This window comes from Chrysochloris asiatica, unplaced genomic scaffold, assembly GCF_000296735.1.
Source record: "Chrysochloris asiatica unplaced genomic scaffold, ChrAsi1.0 scaffold00112, whole genome shotgun sequence".
Classification (NCBI taxonomy): Eukaryota; Metazoa; Chordata; class Mammalia; order Afrosoricida; family Chrysochloridae; genus Chrysochloris; species Chrysochloris asiatica.
In genome coordinates, this window is record NW_006408630.1 from 3218317 (window position 1) to 3242259 (window position 23943).

The following is a 23943-nucleotide window of genomic DNA, read 5'->3' on the forward strand; positions in this document are numbered from 1 at the left end:
CACAGGCTTTGGTTTGGAACCTAACTCTAAGTTTCCTCATTTGTGCATGAAAAATTCTGCCCAACGGTATAGAAATTAACAACAAAAAAAATTAAGTTGTAAGCAATCATGGTCACATTCTCTAATACAATGAACACGATGAGTTTGCAGGGCAAGTTGAGAGGTTTTTGTCATATTGTCCTTTTGAAATGTGTGAGTACATGGACTCAGAGGTTAAATTTTATAGAAGTTCCAAATGTTAAGAAAATAATAAAAAATAGCTAACTTATATTCAGCTCTCCCTGGGACATGATCCCACACATTATTCTATTTACATCCCACAGTGCTATGTAAAGAGGACACTATTGCGTTTCCTATGTTACAGATGAGAAAACTGGTATATAAATAGAGGAGGCTAGGAAAGGAGAAGCTGTGGAATGTAAATAGAATAAAATCTGCAGATGCTGGAACCCTTGTAGTGTGGAAACCTGTCAGAGAAGGGAAATTAAAATAAATAACAGTGTGCTTTCCACTAAAATGAGTGATTCAAAACTGGTAAGACTGAACCCTATCAAAACGGTGAAAATCTTGTGAGACCCGGAAAAATAAGTCAGTTCTGGATCTCACAGGTTTTCACTGTAATATATTCCAAGCTAATTTCTTTTCAGGTAAAATTAATGTGACTTTACTCAGCAAAATAAAACAAAACAAAAAGACTTTATCATTCTATCCAGAGGAAAATGACAAAATTCTGTTTAAAGCCCAGTGGTTTTAAATTAATTCAGGTTGTTAATTCTTATACTGTTGGAAGTCGAAGAAAGAGAGTTCCCCTTTTTAAGAAGGCGGGCTACTTTTACTATTAACAGAAAGGTGGGAGCAATTTTTCTTAATTAGACTTGATCCTAGAATTTTAGTTTTTCATTTATAGGCAAGTTTAAAAGATATTAAAATGTTATATATACTGCCGTTGTTGTTAAGTGCCTTTGAGTCTGTTCCGAGTAGACCATTATTTTCAAAGTAACTGATATTTGTAATTTTTATTTCAATGAGAGCTACCAGAATTTTAGAATCTAACTTATGTAGATAATTAAAACATAGATGTTTCATTTTGGCTGAAACTCTTGTTACCAGATATGAACTAACTTCTGTGGACTCAATTTTGTGAAGTCATAGTAACCCAGAGTCTCGAGTAGAATTGCCACATAGGGTTTCCAAGGCTGTATAATCTTTAGGGAAGCACACTGCCACATCTTTTTGCCAAAGAGCAGCTGGCTGGTAGGTTCTAACTATTGGCCTTTCAGTTAACAGCCAAGCACTTAACCACTGGTATAAGGGTGCCTGTGGGTTTAATGAGCTGGACTGCAAGGCCAGTTTGAACTACAAGGTCGGCAGCTCAAGTTCACCAGCCACTCCTCAGAAGCCCTCTACAGGGTTGTTATGAGTCAGAACCAACTCCATGGCACTTAACAGCAATACAACAAATGAACAAGTGAAACAATGTGAAAAATAGTAGTAACTCTACCGAAATGACATATTAGAAACCACAATGTGTTATGTGCTTTCAGGAATTCCAGTGGAGATCATCAGAGAATCTCTTGGTGAAGAGCTGTTTAAAATATGTTATGAGGAAGATGAACACATCCTAGGAGTGGTTGGAGGAACCCTTAAAGATTTTTTAAATAGCTTCAGTACCCTTTTGAAACAAAACAGTCATTGCCATGAAGCAGAAAAAAGAGGCGGGTTTGATGATGCCTCTATTCTCTGCCTGGATAAAGATCACAATTTCTTAAACGTTTACTGTTTCTTTCCTAATAGAACCACATCCCTTATTCTTCCTGGCATCATTAAGGCAGCCGCTCACATATTGTACGAAACTGAAGTAGAAGTGTCATTAATTCCTTCCTGCTTTCCCAATGATTGCAGTGAATTTGGTAACCAACCCTATTTGTTATACTCTGTTCATGTCAAAAGCACCAAACCATCCTTGTCTCCAGGCAAACCTCAGTCCTCCCTGGTAATTCCTGCATCACTGTTCTGTAAGACCTTTCCATTCCATTTCATGTTTGACAAAGATATGACAATTCTACAATTTGGCAATGGTATTAGAAGGCTAATGAGCAGGAGAGATTTTCAAGTAAAGCCTAATTTTGAAGAATACTTTGAAATCCTTACTCCAAAAATCAACCAAACATTTAGTGGGATCATGACTATGTTGAATATGCAATTTGTTGTACGAGTGAGGAGGTGGGACAACTCTATGAAGAAGTCATCAAGGGTAAGGAAAATATATATTATTATTTGGGGTTTGAGTTTTCCTGTTTAAGAACTAGAAACAAAAAGCAAAAATATCTTGCATGACTTCAAATCTTTTGATAAAACATTTTTATTTAACCATTCTAAAATAATTTTAAGGCTGTTAGGAGCTCTGGTAACATAGTTGTTATGAGTCAGGCTGCAAACCTCAAGGTCAGTGGTTCCAAACTACCAGCCGTTCTGTGGGAGAAAGATGAGGCTTTCTGCTCCAGTAAAGATTTACAGCCTCAGAAACCCTATGCAGGGTCGATATGAGTCAGAACCGACTCCACAACACATAACCACCACCACCACCAGTAAAATTCAAACAAAATTATTTCTGCATTCATATGCTTATTTCCTTGATACTTTATCATATATTTATTGAATGGAATCCACCTCTTAAAATCTTCATGGAGTGTTTTATAACTAAGTTGTATGTTAAATAAATATTCACATAAATTTACGTATTTCAATTATCAAATAGCTGACTTAACTTGGAATGCTAAAAAGTATTGTTTTTATAATGAACAACAAAAGAAAACCCCATTTGTTTCTTACAGGAAGCCACAAAATTATTTTTTTAGTTAGTTTAATAGAAATGGTAAAATAAATAATGTAAGATTTTTTAGTACAGAATGCCAGGAAAAAGAGCATGCTCTGTCATATCGCAGTAGAATGCTTTGATAATTATCCAGGCTCAGAAAAGAAAGTTTGCTAAATCATCATTGCTACTACAAGCAAAGTTAAAAGAGCATGTTAGAATGCATAGAACTCTTAGACCCACATGTCCCCAAGAGAAGCACTGTTTGTTGCCAAATAAATGAAAATAGCTTTAATTTGTTTTTGCCTTCATAAAAATACCTAAATGCTCTTTTAAAAATAGTCAATACTTAAAGATTGTTATAAAGATATTATAACGTATAAAGATATTAATTAATGCCCAAAATTAGAAACATTAGTTACATATATCTTTGCTTAAAACATAAAAGATATTTTTGCAACTTTTTTGTTTTTACTAACCCATAGGTTTGGGACAGCCTTCTATGTCATTAGATATAAGTTAGATATAAGTATAGTTCACTTTTTCCAGGGCAGTGTGATATCCCAGTGTGGTGGTGGTGGTGTTGTTTTTGGGTGCTGTTCACTTGTCTCTGACTCATAGTGACCGTATGCACAATAGCACGAAACATTTCCCGGCCCTGTGCAATCCTCACAATTGTTATGCTTCCATTGTGTAGTTGAACATTATTGAATCAGTGCACCATAAAAGGACCTTTGGGTTATTTTTGACTTTTTGTTGCAGTGAACATCAATATAAATACATTGTTTATGCACATTCATACTAATAAATTACTTGGTGACTGAAAATAATTATCTGAAGTTTCAGCTGTCTCATCCCTCTTGATAGAATCCTTGTTTGCATTGTTGATGGCTGCCTTGGTTAGTTTCCTAAGCCAAAATTTAAATGGGAAGATAATCTCTCAGATAACCTGAGATCCAGGTATTCAATTGTGAAATCTCTGAAAAAAAATAATGAATTCCAAAAAATAACTCTAGGGGTACAAATATATTATGTTTTGGAGACTTTTTAACCTCCATACCGGCCAGTTGGAACCTGGGGGAACCTAGTTCAGAGGAAAAAGAGAGATGGGAGAAGAAACATTGTAAAATAGAAGACTCCCAAAAAGAGAAATTACATTTTCACAAGAGCACAAAATTACAGTAGCAAAAACATCAGAATGCTGCTTAGTGAGAAAACCTTGAAATAAGAAGTTGTTTTATGTAATTTATTGCAAATCACGATTTTGATGTATACTAAAGTTCTTTAAATGTCTGCATGCATTTTAGAACTTAGCTAATTTTAATTATATGAAAGCATATTGTTCTCTTTTTAGAAGGTTGAAAAAAAATGTATTTTAAGTGAAAAAGGATTCTCACTCTGTCTTCTTCCTCTCCTTTCATCTTAGAGAGGTGTTAGGAAAAGTTGTAAAAGCCACAACAGTGGGTTTTTCTTTGCTTCACAGGTTATGGACCTCAAAGGCCAAATGATCTACATTATTGAATCCAGTGCGATCTTGTTCTTGGGGTCACCCTGTGTGGACAGATTAGAAGACTTCACAGGACGAGGGCTGTATCTTTCTGACATCCCAATTCATAATGCACTGAGAGATGTGGTCTTGATAGGTGAACAAGCCCGAGCTCAGGATGGCCTGAAGAAGAGACTGGGGAAACTCAAGGCCACCCTTGAGCAAGCCCATCAAGCACTGGAGGAAGAGAAGAAAAAGACGGTAGATCTTCTGTGCTCTATATTTCCCAGTGAAGTTGCTCAGCAGCTATGGCAAGGACAAGTTGTACAAGCCAAGAAGTTCAATAATGTCACCATGCTTTTCTCGGACATCGTTGGATTCACTGCCATCTGCTCCCAGTGCTCACCACTGCAGGTCATCACCATGCTCAACGAGCTCTACACACGCTTTGACCAGCAGTGCGGAGAGCTGGATGTCTACAAGGTAGGGAAGGGACAAGGAAATGAACACTTTAGAGGCCAGAGTCACTGAGAGAAATCACTGTACCTAGCACCTAAAGTACAATGCAAATGAAAGGCTTTCTTTGCAGAGTTGTTCAGACCACATCCTGGGCTCAGGAATTGTGCATTAGTCATGAGTATGTTCTCAGGCCATAAATAGCTCTAAATCTGATCAGAAATGGAGGTAATTGTTCCATGAAAGGTTTGCCACATTGTTTTCTCAAAGAATAAAGAATAATGGAGAAATGATAGGCTCAGAGGAGGATGAAGTTTAGGGCACATAAGTTGAAATATTAAGCATATGGTAACTCAAGACATGCAGGGGAAATGATCCTTCATATTTGTAAAAGTGAAGAAATCTGAGGATAATAAAACCAGTCCTTAAATAGATTAACGCAGTACATAGTTAGCATGATACTTATCATGACTAGTTAATTGTTGTTGTTATTGTTGCTAAGTGCCGTTGAGTTGGTTCCAACCCATTGTGACCCTGTGTAGGGTTTCTAAGGAGCGGCTGCTGAGCTTGAACTTCTGACCTTGTGGTTAAAACTGACTGCAGTCCAGCACATTAACCCACAGCGCCACATATGATATCCAAGTCACCTACTTAAAGCATTATTGTAGAGAGGCCAAAGGCAGACACATTTGAATAGAAGAGATCCATCTTCGGATCATGTTCTCTATCTTATTGCTTGATAAACTGAATAAGTTAAACACCTTTCTCATTTCTAAAGCAGAGAAAATATCCACCCTCAGAGTTTATATGCACACATAATATGCCTTATGTCTCATAATCTTCGTGAACAGGATTGTTAGAAAGATTGTTGTTGTTGTTAAGCGACGTCAAGTTGGTTCTGACCCATAGCGACCCTTTATAGGGTTCCCAAGAAGTGACTGATGAGCTTGAACCACCGACCTTGAGGTTCAAACTGACTTTGCCATCCAGAGCGTTACCCACAGTTCCGCAGTAGATAATAGGGGTCATTCATCAGACAGCCCATCTTTATTGAATACATTATTCAAGGCACGGGGGATAAATGGAAATATCCCTGACTCATAATAAGTTCTTTTTAAAAAATGTGATTATTGTTAATGAACAACATTTCTGGTGGCATTGTAGGTAAGTGCTTAACTACTATCCAAATATTGGTGGTTCAAATCCTCCCATTAACTCTACGGGAGAAAAACCTGGAAACAAAGCCCATGGAACAGGTTTACTCTGTTCTGTAGAGTCCTTAGGAGTCCTGATGTGGCTCACTGGGTTAATGTACTAGACTAGAAAATCAGTTTGAATCGCAAGGTCAGCAGGTCAAGCTCACCAGCCGCTCCTTGGAAAGCCTGTACAGGGGCATTATAGGTCGGAAATGACTCACCGGCACTTACCACCATCAGCACCAACAACAACATAGAGTCATTATGAGTCAGAACCAACTCAGTAGCACTTTACAACATTATTAATAAAGTGAGATTCATGCTGTGACTGTTTATTTAGGATTAAACTTTTGTTAATGATTGAAATTATTTTACATTGTTTTTGATGTGAACATTAAAAATGAAACATACTTGTCATTTGTATGGTATGAATAATCTTATTTTGTTCCATGACACTCTGGCATTTCAGAGGTTCACCCAACATGAAGTACATTATTGAGAAGGAAATAGATATCATTTCTGGGAATAAATGAACCCTTGCCTCATTTTCTTCTAGATATAAAATGTAAAACCTTGTGTTCTGAAATTTCTAACAGGAAATTCCAGACAGAGCCAAGATCCTCTGGGGAGAAAAAAAAAAAGAAGTTCATGTATAATCAAAGATAAAATAATTATTTTCAGTTATATAAGCTTGATGACCTCTTGTGAAATTCACTATATTTACTTGTAGCTATTTTTATCTTGAAAATGTCTCTCCTCAGAAATATTTCCTTTATACACAGCTGGAATTGTTAGCAGAAGTAGCTCTCTTTTGATGTAAACTTCAATTTTTTGAGAAACAGAAATTTCCCTTGATTGATCCAACTGTAGATTGGGCTAAGATAGTGACTTACCCAGTTCTTATTTCTACCTTCTCATCACTTCTGCAGTCCTGGTATGGTGCCATGGGCTAGTTCGCTGGACTGCAAGGTCAGTTTGAACTGCAAAGTTGGCAGTTCAAGCTCATCAGCCACTCCTTGGAAACCCTATAAAGGGTCACTATGACTCGGAATACACTTAACAGCACTTAATAACAACAACCTCACTTCTAATTTTATGTAAAAATTCTTAGAGACAACTGAAAATAAAGCAGTATCTAAACCAACTGATGGAGTCTTGGTATGGCACTGTGGGCCAATGAACTGGACTGCAAAGCTGGTTTGAACCACAAGGTCAGTGGTTCAAACTCACCAGCTGCTCCTTGGAAACCCTATACAGTGTCATTATGGGTCAGATCCAACTTGATAGCACTTAACAACAACAACAACAAAAAAAAAAAAAAACAGATAAGTTTAAGATATAAAACCATTGCCACTGTGTTGATTCTGATAACCCTATAGAATGGAGTAGAATTACCCCCAGATTATTTCCAAGGCTGTATCCTGGTGTGGTGCTGCAGGATCATGCACTGGACTGAGTCAGTGGTTCAAACTCACCAGTCACTCTTTGGAAACCCTATACAAGGTATTTATGTGTCAGAATTGACTTGAAGGACTTAACAAGTTGTTGTTGTTGTTCAGTGCTATTTAGTCAGTTCCTACTCATATAGGGATTCCAAAGAGTGGCTGGTGAGTTTGAACTAATGACCTTGGGGTTCAAACTGACCTTGCAGTCCAGCACATTAGCCTACAGTGGCACACCAGAACTCCACTTAGCAAAGTAACAATTCTTTATAGAAGGAGACCTGGTGGTGCAGTGATGAAGCACTCAACTACCATGAAAAGTGGATCATTCAAACCTACCTACTGCTCCTAGGGAAAGAAAAGATTTGGCAGTCGGCCTGGAAACCCTGTGGGCCAATTCTATTCTGTCCTAGAGGATTGCTATGAGTCAGAATGGGCTGAATGGAAAACAGTGGGCTGTAGCGTAGTGGTTACAAATCAGGCTACGAACCACAATGTCAGCAGTTTGAAACTGCCAGCTGTTCCATGGGAGAAATATGAGGCTTTCTGCTCCCGTAAAGATTTACAACCTCGGAAATCCTATACAGGGTCTCTATGAGTTGGAACCAACTCCACAACACAGAACAAAAACAACAACAACAGTAGCTAGTAGTCTTGACAAAAGCTGACTGCTACATCTTTGCCCAGCTGAGCTGCTGATGGATTTGTACCTTTCCATTTGCAGCTGAGCACTTAACCAGTACACCACCGGGGATCCTTAATTTAGGTATACAGAATGTATAGACTGAGCTGAGTGTGATAATTCCCAACCTTATGTAATTCAGCACTTAATTGTTACATGTAGTTATTAATTGCACTTAGGTTGGCTCCTTCACATGGTGACTTTACATATAAGAGAATGAAATGTTGTCATTGTCACGATTATGAGTCTGTCTTAGTCCATTTGACACAGTTGTGGCTATTGTGTCACTCCACCTCACTGAAGGATTTCATTTTTACTGACCTTCTACTTTACCAAACATGATGCCCTTTTCCACCAATTGGTCTTTTCTGATGTTATATCCAGAGTAGGCATGCCAAAGTCTCACCATAGTCAATTCTAAGGACAATTCTAAGACCGATTTGTTCCTTCTTCTGGTATTTCATCATATACTCAATTTTCTTCACCAGCACCATAATTCAAATGCATCAATTCTTATTACAACATACCAGGGTTTTATTTAATTTTATTTTCTTTCTATTTTCAGTCTTTTGATTATTTTTCTTTATATTTCTCCAATAATTTATCGATTGTTTTAACAAATATTTACATGTCAATCAGTATTCATCAGCATAAAATGGATAGTGAGTGGGTAAAGAGATGAAGGAAACAATCTGTGTGAGAAAAATTTACAGGTAGATTACGGGGTGTGCATTAAACAAGTGGGGCAGGAATAACACATGTTGATTTCCTTATGATGTGATGGCTGTGGGCTTCCACTCACAAAAATGCAGAGAATCAACACCTTGTACCAAATAGGTATGGGGAGGTTTATGTCTCCTAATTGCCCAAGTGTGGCACTTTAGGATAAGCAACGGACCAAAAGGTCGGTTTCAACATCAAGGTGCATGGTTCAAATCCACCAGTCTCAGTAGAAACCCTATACATAGTTGTTATGGGTTGGAACTGACTCTATGGCACTTAACAACAACAGCCACTACAATTGCTCTGGATAACCACTGGTAGTTCAAACCCAAAAGTCCCTCCACAGGAGAAAGATAAGCTCGCTCCTTTCAAGATTACAATATCATACACCCTATAGAGGGGTCACTACAAGTCAGAATCATCTCAATGGCAATGACTTTTATTTGAATTTAATTAGTAATATTTATTGAACACTTGTAATACGTTGTTGTTGGTGTGTGGTATCGAGTCATTTCTGACTCATGGTGACACAGTGTAGGGTTTTCTGAGAATGAGTGGTGGGTTTGAACTGCCAACCTTTCACTTACCAATCCAGTGCTTACTCTATAGCATCACACCAGGATTCTGTAACATATTGTTGTTATTGTTAAGTGGCGTCAAGTCAGTTTTGACCCATATTGACACTGTATAATGTTTCAAAGGGATGGTTGGTAGGTTTGAACCACTGATCTTGGTTAACAGTCTAGTGTTTATCTACAGCCACACCAGGACTCTCTAATATATTAGCCATTATGGTAAACTTTTTAAATTTATTCATTACAGAAGAAAATCTATGGAAAGCTTGCTGCTATTCATCCATTCAGCAAATATACTTATTAAAATACACTGGTCACTGACAATGTAGGAGTGAATAACATTGACAATTTCTGATATATTTTACTGGGAGAAAGACAGTAAAACAAATGAGTTGTTGTTATTGTTGTGTGCCGTGGAGTCGGTTCCGACTCAGCGACCCTGTACAGAGTTTCCGAGGCTGTAAATCTTTACGGGAGCAGAAAGCCTCATCTTTCTCCTGAGGAACAGCTGGTAGTTTTGAACTGCTGACTTTGTGGTTCACAGCCTGATTCGTAACCACTACACTACCAGAGCACCTTAAAACAAATGAGTAGTCTATGTTATTTCAGTTTATGTAAATGTTTTGACAGACCACCACTCCGTTTATCATACTTTGGTGGCTTGTGTGTTTCTGTGATGCTAGAAACTATGCCATTGGCATTTTAAATACCAGCAAGGGTTACCCATTGTGGACAGGTTTCAGTGGAGTTTCCAGCCTAAGACAGAGTATGAGGAAGGAGCATCAGACCATTTCTGAATGGTTAGCCACTGCAAGCCTTTTGCAAAGCAGTAGAACATTGTCAGCTATAGGGCCAGGAGATGAGCTTCTCAGGTTGGATGTCACTCAAAATACCACAGAGGAAGAGCTGCCTCCTAAACATAGATGGAGCAAAGCTTTCAGGAACTTCATTTGCTGATGGGACATAATCCAATATGAGAAGAACTAGCTTCAAACATCCACTAATAATTGGCATGTGGAATGTGCAAAGTATGAATGTAGGAAAACTAAAAGACATCGTAAATGAAATGGAATTATAATAGATCTATATCCTAAGGTTCCGCGGGAGAAAGATGAGGCTTTCAGCTCCCGTAAAGATTTACAGCCTTGGAAACCCTGTGTAGGGTCACTATGAGTCGGAACCAACTCCACGGCACATAACAACAATAACAACAAATATCCTAAGCATTAGTGAATGGAAATTGATTGGTATTGGGCATTTTGAATCCAACAAGCATACTGTTCACTATGCTGTGAGAGTGACAAACTGAAGAGGAATGGCATTGCATTCATCTTCAAAAAAGCATTTCAAGCTGAAGATAATTATCACAAATTAATGAAAGCAAAAGTATGACTTTGAAGATATTCCACTTGAATTTAGAGACTATCTTAAAAGATTTGATGCATTAGACACTAATGACGGAAGACCAGAGGAGTTGTGTAATGACATCAAGAACCTTGAATATGAAGAAAGAAAAAGGTAATTTAAAAGACAGGGAAGAAAGGTAAGACCAAAATAGATATCAGAAGAGACTATGAAACTTGCTATTGAATGTAAAAAAGTTAAAGCGACTGAAAGAAATGACAAAGTAAAAGGGCAAAAGGGCAGCTTGAGAAGACAAAGTCAAGTATTATAACAATGTTCAAAGACCTAGAGTTAGAAAACCAAAAGGGAAGAACATGCTCTGCATTTCTCAATCAGAAAGAACTGAAGAACAATTCAAGCTTTGGTTTGCAGTATTGAAGGACTCTATACTGGTAGCGTAGTGGTTACGAATTGGGCTGTGAACCTCAAGGTCAGCAGTTCGAAACTCCCAGTTGCTCCATGAGAGAAAGATGAGGCATTCTGCTCCTGTAAAGATGTACAGCCTCGGAAACCCTGTACAGGGTCGCTATGAGTCGGAACCGACTCCATGGCACACAGCCATGGGCAAAATAGAGTCCTGGTGTGGTGCTATGGGTTAATGCGCCAGACTGCAAAGCCATTTGAACTGCAAAGTCGGCAGTTCAAGCTTACCAGCTGCTCCTTGGAAACCCTACACAGGGTCACTATAGGTTGGAATCGACTCCACGGCACTTGACAACAACAACAACACTCATATAGGGATTCTGAAGAGTGGTTGGTGAGTTTGAACTAATGACCTTGTGGTAGGATAAGCATTGAACTGCTAACTACAAGGTCGGTGGATCAAACCCAAAAGCTGCTCTTTGGAAAGCCTATACAGGGTCACTATGAGTCAGAACTGATTCAACAGCTCGTAACAACAACCAATGGGCAAAATATTGAATGAGGCAGAATGCATCAAAATAAGATGGAAAGAAAAAGGAATGTTCAACCATTTCAAGAGGCAGCATATGAGCAAGAACCAATGGTGTTGAAGGAAGAATCCCAAACTACAGTAAAAGCATTGGTGAAAAACAAGACTCCAGGAGTTTACAAATATAAATTGAAATGCTCTAGAAACATGCAGCGTTGAAGCACTCAATTATCTGTGCCAGGAAATTTGGAAAACAGCTATCTGGCCAGTCAATTGGCAGAGATCCATATCTGTGTCCATTCCAAAGAGAGGTAACCCAATGGAATGCAGAAATTATCTAACAATATAATTAATATCATCTGCAAATTAAATTTTGCTGAAGATCATTCAAAACAGATTGCAGCAATATATCACAAGGAGCTCCCAGAAATTCTAATCAGATTCATAAGAGGACATGGAATGAGGGTTATCACTACTGATATTAGATAGCTGTTGACTGAGAGCAGAAAATACCAGAAATATGTTTAATGTGCTTTATGGACAATGCTGAGGCATTCAACTGTGTAGACCATAACAATCTATAGATAGCATTGAGGAAAATGGGAATTCCAGAACACTTATTTGTGCTCATGAGGAATTTGTACACAGACCAAGAGGCAGTCATTCAAGCAGCACAGGGAATAAAAACTGAGTAGTTTAAAATCAGGAAAGGTATGTGTCACCATTTTACTCAATCTGTATGCTGAGCAAATAATCTGAGAAGCTGGATTATATAAATAAGAACCTGACAAGCAAATTGGAGGAAGACTCATTAACAACCTGTGATATGTAGATGATACAACCTTGCTTGCTAGAAGGGAAGAGGACTCAAAATACTAACTGATGAAGATTAAAGATTCCAGCCTTCAGTATGGATTATACCTCAATGTAAAGAAGACAAAAATCCTCACAACCAGACTAGTACGTAACATCATGATAGATGGAGAAAAGATTGAAATTGTCAAAGACTTTCATTTTTCTTGAATCCACAATCTATGGCAGCAGCAGTCACAAAATTATATGACTTAATGCATGACTATAGGCAAATCTGCTATAGAATAACTCTTTAAAGTGTTAAAGAGTAAAGATGTCACTTCAAGGAATAAGGTGTACCTGATCCAAGCCATGGTATTTTCAGTTGCCTCGTCTACATGTGAAAGGTGAACAGTGAATAAGGAAGACCAAAGAATTGATGACTTTGAATTATGGTGTTGACAAAAAATACTGAAAACCATGAACTGCCAGAAGAATAAACAAATCTGTCTTGGAAAGCAGTACAACTGGAATGCGCCTTAGAAATCAGGATAGTAAGACTTTGTCTCTCATGTTTTGGACATGTTGTCCAGAGGGACCAATCTCTGCATAAGGACATCATGCATAAGTAAAGTGGAGGCTCAGTGAAAAAGACGAAGATCCCCAATAAGATGAATCTATACAGCAATAATGGGCTCAAACATGACTGCAGTTGTGAGGACGGCTCAGGACCAGGCAGTGTTTAGTACTATTGTATATACAGTCAGTATGAGTTGGAACTGACTCGAGGGCACCTAAAAGCAACAAATGCTCTTAAGGAAAAAAATAAAGCGTGATAATAGGAAGAAGTCAATTAAAGTGTGAGTACTATATTTCATAGATGCTGATAAGGAGAAACCTTTTGAATAATGCGATGTTCTAGCAGGTCCTGGTGTGGCAATGTATGATAAACATTCAACTGCAAGGTCAGTGATTCAAATTTATCATCTGCTTCTCCAAAACTCTATACAGGTAACTATGGGTTGAAACCAATTCAACGGCACTTAGCAACAACAAAGATAATATTAAATCCTGGTGTTGCACTATAAAATAAACACTGGACTGCTAACCAAAGGGTCTTCAGTTCAAACTCAGCAGCTACTCCTCAGAAACCCTATGTAGGGTCACTATGGGTCAGGACCACCTCGACAACACTTAACATCAACATCATCAAAGAAAATGGAGTCCTGGTGTGGTGCTGTAAGATAAGCACTGGACTGCTAACCACAAGATCTATGGTTCAGCTTCTTCAACCACTCCTCAAAAGATCTATGCAGGGTCACTAGGAGTCAGAACCGCCTTGACAGCAGTTCACAACAACAAAGAAAATGAGGCACAAGATAAGTAGTTATTGGTAGGAAGAATATTCTAGACAATAGGAATGACAAGTGGGAAAATGTCTTTATATGTGAGGAGTAACCGGAAGGCCAGTAGCATGGGAAAAAAGTGGGTGAATTGGTAGTGGTGGGGGATCCCTGCTGGTGTTTATTCCTGTCTTCTTTTCCTTTCTCATTCACACCCTTCCACAATGGAGGCTTTGAAAGAAACATGAAATGACCTGATAAATTGCAATAAGTATTTAAAGGAGAAGAAAACTATTGGAATTTAGGGGATTATTTGTGGATTTAAAATAACTTTCTGTACTCAGTATTACAGACAAGTAAAAGTTTTTTTGTAAGAACAAGAATGAAAATGAAAGTCATACTTGGAATTTGTATAATAACTTGAATTACAATAACCATCCAAGCACCATTGTTTTTATCTCCTGGTTAGACATATTTGAGACTAATATTCATGTTGTTGTTGTTAAGTGCTATAAAGTTGGTTCTGATTCATAGCAATGCTGTGTAAGGTTTCCAAGGGGTGGTTGATAGGTTCAAACTTCCAACCTTGCAGTCAGTGGTCCAGTGTTTATTCCCAGGACTCCACACTACTTAAAAATGCTTGAGAGTCTCAGAATTTCTGTTGAAAAAAAAAAAAAAAAGACTCTCCTGACTGTTAATGAATTAATTTTACATTGTATATTCTTATTAAAATCCTGATGTGATGCTGTAGGATAAACACTGGTTGGTGATTCAATCCCACCAACCGTTCCTCAGAAGCAGCATGAATCCGAACCAAATAGACCGCACTTAACAATAACAACTATAGTCATATGACATTCATTGAATAATGATTTTATAAAAGTACTGCATTTTATGTTGAGGGAGATGCAAAAATCAGTAATTGATCCTATTACCTTGGAAAAATTTATTTTAAATCCAAAATATATTATTTGTTACTACAAGAACCATTTTGCATGGTGAGGGAAAAAGCAGTTAAATAGTGTGGCGAATGGGTGGCAAGTCTAGGAGTAGAGGTCACCTGGTGTCATTTTCACAGGATTGTTATTGATTGTCAATGAAGCACCCTGCAGTAAGAAGTACAAACCTTTTGAATTTCTTGAAAGATTGTTTAGATTCACTTAAGTACCTGATTTTCCATAGAATCTAAAATAAACATTGAAGTTTCTGCTGTATGACTCTTAATTTCTATGATATGATGTATGCTATGACTCTTGCTGACTTTTTATATATAATAAGCACAATCTGTTATGTGTAGGTGGAGACCATAGGTGATGCATATTGTGTAGCTGGAGGATTACACAAAGAAAGTGACACACATGCTGTTCAGATAGCACTGATGGCTCTGAAGATGATGGAGCTCTCTGATGAAGTCATGTCTCCCCATGGAGAACCTATCAAGGTAAGATATATGATAGATTGTCCAGAAGCTATCGTTAGAGCCACTGCTCATTCATTAGTTATCAAAAGAATAGTGTATGGGTCAGGGTGTAGTTATAGTGAGCAAAATCTTTTCTAACTAGTTTAAGCAGCAAAATATTTATGAAAAGGCTCACAGGGTCATTGAGAGACCTATGTAAATCTATCAAGTTGGACTTTTAATTTAAAATATGCTCCCAAGGAAATCCTTTACATTCCATGACCAGGAAGCTGAAGCCACAGTCAGAAAGCTAATGTATTGTTTCCAGAGACCTGCTGCTTATACTGTTGGCTAAAGAAAGAACTGCACCCAATATAGTTTGAATCACAACATGGTAAAATTCTATCATGACATTTGCAAAATGAGTGGCTAGAAACTAGGCATTGTACTAAGCTTGCTAGAGCTAAACCAATGAATTCTACACATATACATTGACTTGGAAGTGACGGAAATGCAGTCACAACTCCAGTCCTAGTTTCCAAAACTCATGCAAGTGCTTTTGATTGATAAAACCTAAATGTACCTAGAAGCTACAAAGAAGTTTGGAAACATAGATTTTAGTTTACTCACTTCTGTAGGAGAGGATATTGCACAAGAATGGATATTGACTGCTGATCCACTAATGTTTTCCAAGTCCGATTACATTCCAAACCTTCACATCATAGAACAATGTCTTATTAAAGAAGAGAATATTTCATGAGCCAGACACTGGTGTAATAGATAGAACATGAGCAGTTCTTTATTTTACTCACTTAGAGTGGATCTGCCATTTAACTTTTATAGGAATGTCCTCAATTAATGACTATTGGAACTGGATCTTTGAAGTAATGTAGAATCCTATCCTATAAACAATAAAAAAGAGAAAAAATTAAACTGTAACATTTAGAGGTTTAACCTTGGCCGTCTTTAACCTTGATAGGAAATACATGTCTAAGTCTTCTTAAATCATTGTCTAAGCTATATAGTTGTCCTAGTTATTTATTGTCATGTAACATACCTTCTTAAATTTAAGTGGTGTAAAAGCATACATGGAGTCCTGGGGTGGCACTGTAGGATAAAGCACTGGACCACAAGGTCAGTTTGAACCACAAGGAGGGAAGTTCAAATTCACCAGTGACTCCTTGGAAACCCTATCCAGGGTCTCTATGGGTTGGAACCAACTCCATGATACTTAACAACAGCACCAAAAGCATAAACATACAACTATGCATATGGATGCTGGGCACCAGTAATTTGGACAGGGCATAGCAAACAGATATCTTGTATGTACTCATTACTAAATTCCATCTAATTATTGAGTACTTGAACTTTGTTTAGAATACATATATGCAATAAAACTCAAAAAAGATCAGCTAAGCATAGAAGTTAAAAATAATGAATGCTCATGATGTCTGAAGTAATTTTAAAATACCCTGATTTTTACTTTTTAGTTACAGCAGTAATTTAAGAGTCTATCTTACCCTCTAAGATCTTGAGATATTCAGATCTTCGTGGAGATCTAATATACAATATTCTGTCTCTGTGACCTCCAAATCACTAAAACATTCAGAATTCCTAAACTTACATCCCCACACACCCAGATTGTCTCATAACTATAACTGGGATAAGTCTGAATTCTTCATGAGTTCAGGTTTATAGTTTAGTGTATGTTGTCCCTGTACTCTCATACAGTGGTGCAAATGGCTAATGTACTTGCTGCTAACCAAAAATCTACCCTGAAATGCCTCAGAGGAAAGGCCTGGCAATCTATCACTCATACCCCCCTGTCCCCACCAAAAAAACAGCCGTTGAAAACTCTAGGGAGCACAGTTTTACTCTGACACATGTAAACTTACCATGAGTTGCAGTCCTGTCGATGGAAACTGGTTTACTGTCTCATACCTTACAGGTCTAAGCAAACCAACTTTTTGTTTGCTCTGCCAATTCAGTTTAAATATTGCAAATTTTGGTCATTTGAATAGTGGGGTGGTCTGGGCATAAATTTCTTTTAAACAAAGTATTTCACAACAAAAAGTATGTCCTTAGAGCCAGCTTCTCTGTCAGTGTTTTGAGAAACAGCTCCTGGAGCACAGATACTACATCTTACCTCACTTGACGGACAGGGTAGGCGTATACAAATAGCCCATAGACACACTTACCTACGTGGTGACTGTGATAGATGGATATGGAAATGTGTTTCTGGTATTGAAGGTAGGTGAAATGTACAAGATTGTATGTGTAAACAATGGAAGACATTTAAGAGGTGTGATGGCAGAATCGGCACTGATAATTTGTAACTGATGGAAGCAGTAGCAAGGATTGTGAGCCTGGCGTAGGACTGGGCAGTGTTTTGTTTTGTTGTGTATAAGATCGCTATGAGTTAGTACTGAATCGATGGCACTTAACAACAACAACAATAGGAGGAGGAGGAAGAGGAGGAGGGAAATTGACTGGAGGTTTAGAGAAAAGAGAGTAGTATGGAGAAAGTGAATGGTAAAAATGATTTAGGCATTTGAGCAGCAGTGACAAGTAGAAAATGTCTTACCAGTGACCTAGAACACGGTGTTTTGTTTTCAGATGAGAATTGGACTGCATTCCGGATCAGTTTTTGCCGGAGTTGTTGGAGTTAAAATGCCCCGCTACTGTCTCTTTGGAAACAATGTCACTTTGGCTAATAAATTTGAGTCCTGCAGTGTCCCACGGAAAATCAATGTCAGTCCAACTACTTACAGGTAATTATGGCACTAAGCACCTGATATCTGTTCTTTTGATTTAGATACAACTGTCAGTTTCTTTCATTTGTTTGCTTCATTCTCTGTAATTTGGGTTCTTGCTTAATAATCTTAAAAATAAAACAGCAATAATTTTCATGATCTTTAACTTTTTTTAAAAGCTTCTGAAACCTTTTAAACTACTTAATCTCATGCCAACAACTCTCCCAGGACATTCATGTTATTGCTGTTAAGTGTCATTGAATAAGTTCCAACTCATAGCAACCCTGTAGAGGGTTTCTGAGGAACAACCAGTGGGTTTGAACTGCCGATCTGTGGTTCAAAGTCCAATGCTTATCCTACAGCTCCACATAATCCACCTGTTACCCTTAGCAAGTGTCATCTCTTCCTCCATAAATCTTCGCTATAAAGCATGTATTAATATTCTTAGTACCCCAACATGAAATCACTTACAAGAAAAAAACAAGAGAAAGCATTTTGCCAAGTTTACAGTGTGTTAGAGACTGGCAGCAAATGTTAACACAGTAAAAGCATGGCCCTGTACCATCTAGGATCATGAAAACTCAATATTAACCATCTCCTTGACAACAGGCAGTGGGCAGCCTGAGTCAATAAAATCTGCTGTTTTAGTGTCATTGGCCATTCTTAAACCAGAAAACAAGCTAACATAAAAGGAGTGAAAAATATATCTGCTGATAAATTATATCTTATTTTCAAAAATCCAATTACAATGAAAACCCTTCAATAACATACAAGTGTCGATATGATGGTTAATTTACATGAAACAAATATACTTTCTTATTCTTAGAAATGATGACAACTTTTCTACAGCATTTTCATTCTTTGTAAAACACCAACAACTTTTCTTTCTCAGTTGATCATCTCAATTCATATTTCAAAATGAGAATAGATATAATTAGGAAAGAATTATTTAGTATAGTCCATCCTTGTGTGATATGCAGATGATACAACCTTGCTTGCTGAAAGTGAAGAGGACTTAAAACATTTACTGATGAAAATCAAAGAGCACAGCCTTTGGTATGGATTACATCTCAATGTCAAGAAAACAAAAAGCCTTACCACTGGAACAGCAAACAACATTCGTATCAATGGAGAAAAGATTGAAGTTGTCAAGGACTTCATTCTTCTTAGATTAACTATCAACACTCACAGAAGCAGCAGTCAAAAAATCAAACAACATATTGCATTAGGCAAATCTGCTGCACAAGACCTTTTTAAAGTGTTGAAGAGCAAAGATGTCAGCTTGAGGACTAAGGTGCGCCTGACTCAAGCCATGGTATTTTCAATAACCTCATATGCACGCAAAAGCTGGACAGTGAATAAAGAAGACCTTAGAAGAATTGATGCTTTTGAGTTATGGTGTTGGAGGAGAATATTGAAAGTGCCATGGGCTGCCAAAAGAACCAATAGATCGGTTTTGGAAGCAGTTCAGCCAGAGTGCTCCTTGGAGGCCAAGATGGCCAAACTTCGTCTCTCAAACTTCAGACATGTTGTCAGGAAGGACCAGTCGCTGAAGAAGGATATCATGTTTGGTAAGGTGGAGGGTCAGAGAAAAAGAGGAAGACCCCCGACGAGATGAATTGACCAAGTGCAGCATCAATGGATTCAAGCGTGGCAACAGTGGTTAGGTTGGCCCAGGATCGGGCAGTGTTTCGTTCTGCTGTGCATAAGGTCACTATGGGCCGGTACTGACTCAATGGCACCTAACAACAACAACATCCTTGTGCCATAGATTCCATCAGCATAGTTACACCTGTAAATCTGTCCCTGGGTGGCACACATGGTTAAGTGCTTGACAAGTAGCTGAAAGGTTGGCAGTTTGAATCCTCCTTTCATTCATCTTGAAAGGAAGCCCTGGTAGTCTGCTCCCAAAAGGTCCCAAATGAAACCAAACCCAATGTTGTCATATTGATTCCAAGTCATAGTGACAATTATAGGACAGAGCAGAACTACCCCCGTAGGGTTTCCCCACCTGTCAGTCTGTCAGTTTACCATACTGCGATGGCTGTTTGTTGCTGTGATGCTGAGTGTTATACCATCAGTATTTCATATACTTCAGGGTCAGACATGGTGGACAGGTTTCAGCACAGCTTCCGACTAAAAGGTAGGAAAGGCAAACCACTTCCCAAAGGCTAGTCACTGAAAACGTATGTTTAACAATAAAATATTTCCTGAAATAGTGCAGTAAGATGAACAACTCAAGAAGAAAGATGTTCAAAATACAACTGGGGAAGAGCTACCTCTTCAATGTAAGCCAATCTTAATGACAAGGAAGATGGAGCAAAGCATTCAGGACCATCATTTGCTGAGGAGGCACAACTCAAAATGTGAAGAATCAGCTTCAAGTATCCATTAATAATTGGAACATGGAATGTACTAAGTATGAATCTAGGAAAATTAAAAGTTGTCAAAAATGAAATGGAGCACATAAAGATCAATATCCTAGGTGTAAGTGAGCTGAACTGGACCAGTATTGGGTAATTTGAGTTTTGAACACTAATGATCAAAGACATGATGGGTTGTGGAATGACATCAAAAGTGTCATACATGAAAAAGTAAAAAATCAGTTTAAAAGAGAAGAATGAAGGAAAAGACCAAAATGGACATCAGAAAGGACTCTGAAACTTGATCTTAAACACAGAGAAGTGAAAGCAACTGGAAGAAATGATGAAGTAAAAGATGAAAACTGAAAATTTCAAAGGACAGCTTGAGTAGACAAAGTAAAGCATTATAATGAAATGTGTAAAAACTTGGAGTTAGAAAACCAAAGGGAAGGACACTCAGAATTTCTCAAGCAGAAAACAAATTCAAGCCAGGAGTTGCAATACTGAAGATTAGACAAAATATGGAATGATATAGAAAGCATCAAAAGAAGATGGAAAAAATACATAGAGCCACTTTACCAAAAAGAACAGATTGATATTCAGCCATTTCAAGAGGTATCATATGATCAGTAACTGAGTATATTAAAGGGAGAAGTCAAAGCTGCATGGAAACATTGGTGAATCATAAGGCTCCAGGAATTGTCAGAACACGAGTTGAAATCTTTAGCAAACTGATTAAGCACTGGTAGTACTCACTTGTCTATTTCAAGAAATTTGGAAGATAGTTACCTGGTTAACTAAGTGGAAAAGATCTATATTTACACCTGTTCAAGGACAGTGAGCCACTGAAATAAGGAAATTATGTAATAATACTATTGATATTACATTCAAGTAAAATTTTGATGAATGTAATTCAAAATGGTTTGCAGCAGTACATCAATTGGGATCTTCCAAAAATTCAAACCAGATGCAGAAGAGGACATAGAATGAGGGATATCATTGCTGACACCAGAGAATACCAGAAAGATGTTTACTTGTGCTTTATTTACTATGAAAAGGTATTTGCCCATGTGGATCCATAACAAATTATGGATAACGTTGCAAAGAATGGGTAGTCCAGAATACTTAATTGTGCTCATGCGGAAGCTGTGCAAAGACCACAAGAGGCAGTTGTTGATCCAGAACCAGGGGATATTGAGTGGTTTAAAATCAGGAAAACTGTGTGTCAACATTGTATCCTTTTCCCATACTTTTTCAATCTGTATGCTGAGCAAAGAATCGAAAAATCTGGATTATATGAAGAAGAACATGGCTTCAATATTGGAAGATGACCTATTAACAGTATGTCATATGTTAGTGATACAACCTTGCTTGCTGGAAGCAAGAAAGACTTGAAGTATTTACTGATGAAGATTAAAGACTACAGCCCTCAGTATGGATTACATCTCAATGTAAAGAAAATAAAACCCTCAGAGATAAACCAATAAATAGCATCATGATAAGTGGAGAAAAAGATTGAAGTTGTCAAAGACTTCATAATTCTTTGATCCACAATCAATACTAATGGAAGCGTCAATCTCAAGAAATAAAATGATGTATTGCATTGGGCAAATCTGCTGCATAATACTTCTTTAAAGTTTAAAGAGCAAAGATGTTACTTTGATTGATGCATTGGTACTTTCATTTGCCTCAAAAGAATTCAAAAGCTGGACAATAAATACAGAAGACTGCAGAATAGTTGATGCATTTGAATTATGGTGCTGATAAAGAATATTGAATACACTGTAGTCTGCCATAGAATGAACACATTTGTCTTGGAAGAAGTATGTCTGCATTGTTCCTTAGAAACCGTGATGGCAATGGTTTGTCTGTTGTAATTTTGACATGTTAGGAGGGATCAGTCCCTGAAGAAGGACTTTATGTTTGTTAGAGGGTCAGAAAAAAAGAGAAAGACCCTCAAAAAGATGGATTTATAACAGTGGTGAAAACAGTGGGCTCTGACATAACAACAATTGTGAGGATGTCTCACAACAGAGCAGTGTATCTGTCTATTATATATTGGGTCACTATGAGTTGGAATCAACTTGAGGATTCTTTGACAACAAGTAACACAACATAGGATATTGAAGACTATAATCTTTAGGGAAGCTATCTGCCACATTTTATTCACACAGAGCTACTGGTGGCTTCAAACTGCCAACCTTTCTGGTCACAGTGAAATTCTTATCCACTGTGACAACAATGCTTCTCACTGAGGTACAAACATGATCAAATTAGAACAAGGGATGCCCTACAGCCTGAGGAAATCCTCTTTCCACCCAGCCAGTCTCATTCAATGGCCTCATTTTCTTCTAATTGTTGCTGTTGTTCCTAGGTGCCATCCAGTCTGATGCATAGTGACTCCATGTACAACAGAGCAGAACTCTGCCCAGTCCTGCACCATCCTCACAACCTCACAATCACTGCTATGTTTGAGTCCATTGTTGTAACCACTGTTTCAATCTGTCATGTTCAGGGCCTTCCTATTTTTGCTGACTCTCTACCTTACCAAGCATGATGTTCTTTTCAAGGGAGTTGGTCCCTGCTGATAACAATCCAAAGTATGTGAGACAAAGTTTTGCCATCCTTGCTTTTAAGGAACATTCTGACTGTATGACTTCAAGACAGATTTGTTTTTAGAATTTCCAAACCCATGAACCTTCCACCTCATCAGAGTTTACCATGTTTACCTACCTGTATCCTGAATACATCTTTCCTCATCTCCTGCCATGCTACAACCAACGTCAAGATACTCTTTATCTCTTCTACCTGAACTAACTCTATCACTGCTCTCCCTGCTTTCTTCCTTACATCCCTCCTTCACACATGTAATCTTCTATACAATAGTCAGATTACTTCTCTGAATTATAAATCAGATCTTGTTATCCAGAGTTAAAAAACAAACAAACAAACAAAAAAACAACTGTAGTGATTTTCCGTTATCATCAGAATAAAATTTAGAATACAGACTAAAATATCCTGTTTGTTCAGTGCCCCTCCCAGTTTCTGACACTTAATTTTCTTCTACTTTCTTCATTCATTGAACTTTTGCTATTCTGGCTTATTTTTTTTGTTCACTTGCTAAACCAATTACTGCATCAAAAAGATTTGCTTCTTTTCTCCTGGATCATCATGTGCCTACCTTCTTTTTATAATTAGTTTTTAACTCAAATGCCACTTTCAGAGCAGAGGTTCCTTAAGCTAGAGCAACAATCTTTCATATAAAAATATCCTGTTTTGTATCGTTCTCGTTTTATATGACTATCTAAACTGGTTTTATGTGTTTATGAGAGTATTGACTACATAATGTCAGTCTCTGGTGGCCTGGGCCTTCCTGTTATATACATTCAGTATTCTCAGATCCTAGACCAGGAATTAGTTGCACAATGAGTAAGGAAGACAATAGAAGGATTGAGAAGAATATTGAATGTGTGATGGACTGCTAAAAGAACAGACATATCTGAAGAAATCCAGGCAGAATTCTCTTTAGAAGTAAGGATGATGAGACTTTGATTCTCATTCTATGGACATATTGTCAGATATACCAGTCCCTAAGGAGCTCTGGTAGCATAGTGGTTACGAA

The 23943-nt window shown here is 37.7% G+C and overlaps 1 protein-coding gene across 1 annotated transcript in view; it reads left to right on the forward strand.

The window, feature by feature from the left end:
• GUCY1A3 (guanylate cyclase 1, soluble, alpha 3) overlaps positions 1-23943 on the forward strand; it is a 48639-nt gene that overhangs the window by 14151 nt on the left and 10545 nt on the right. Inside the window, exons 4-7 of the mRNA XM_006867906.1 lie at positions 1545-2254; positions 4299-4784; positions 15104-15247; positions 17822-17976. Coding sequence (XP_006867968.1) covers positions 1545-2254; positions 4299-4784; positions 15104-15247; positions 17822-17976 — 1495 coding nt within the window. The remainder of the gene's footprint in view (positions 1-1544; positions 2255-4298; positions 4785-15103; positions 15248-17821; positions 17977-23943) is intronic.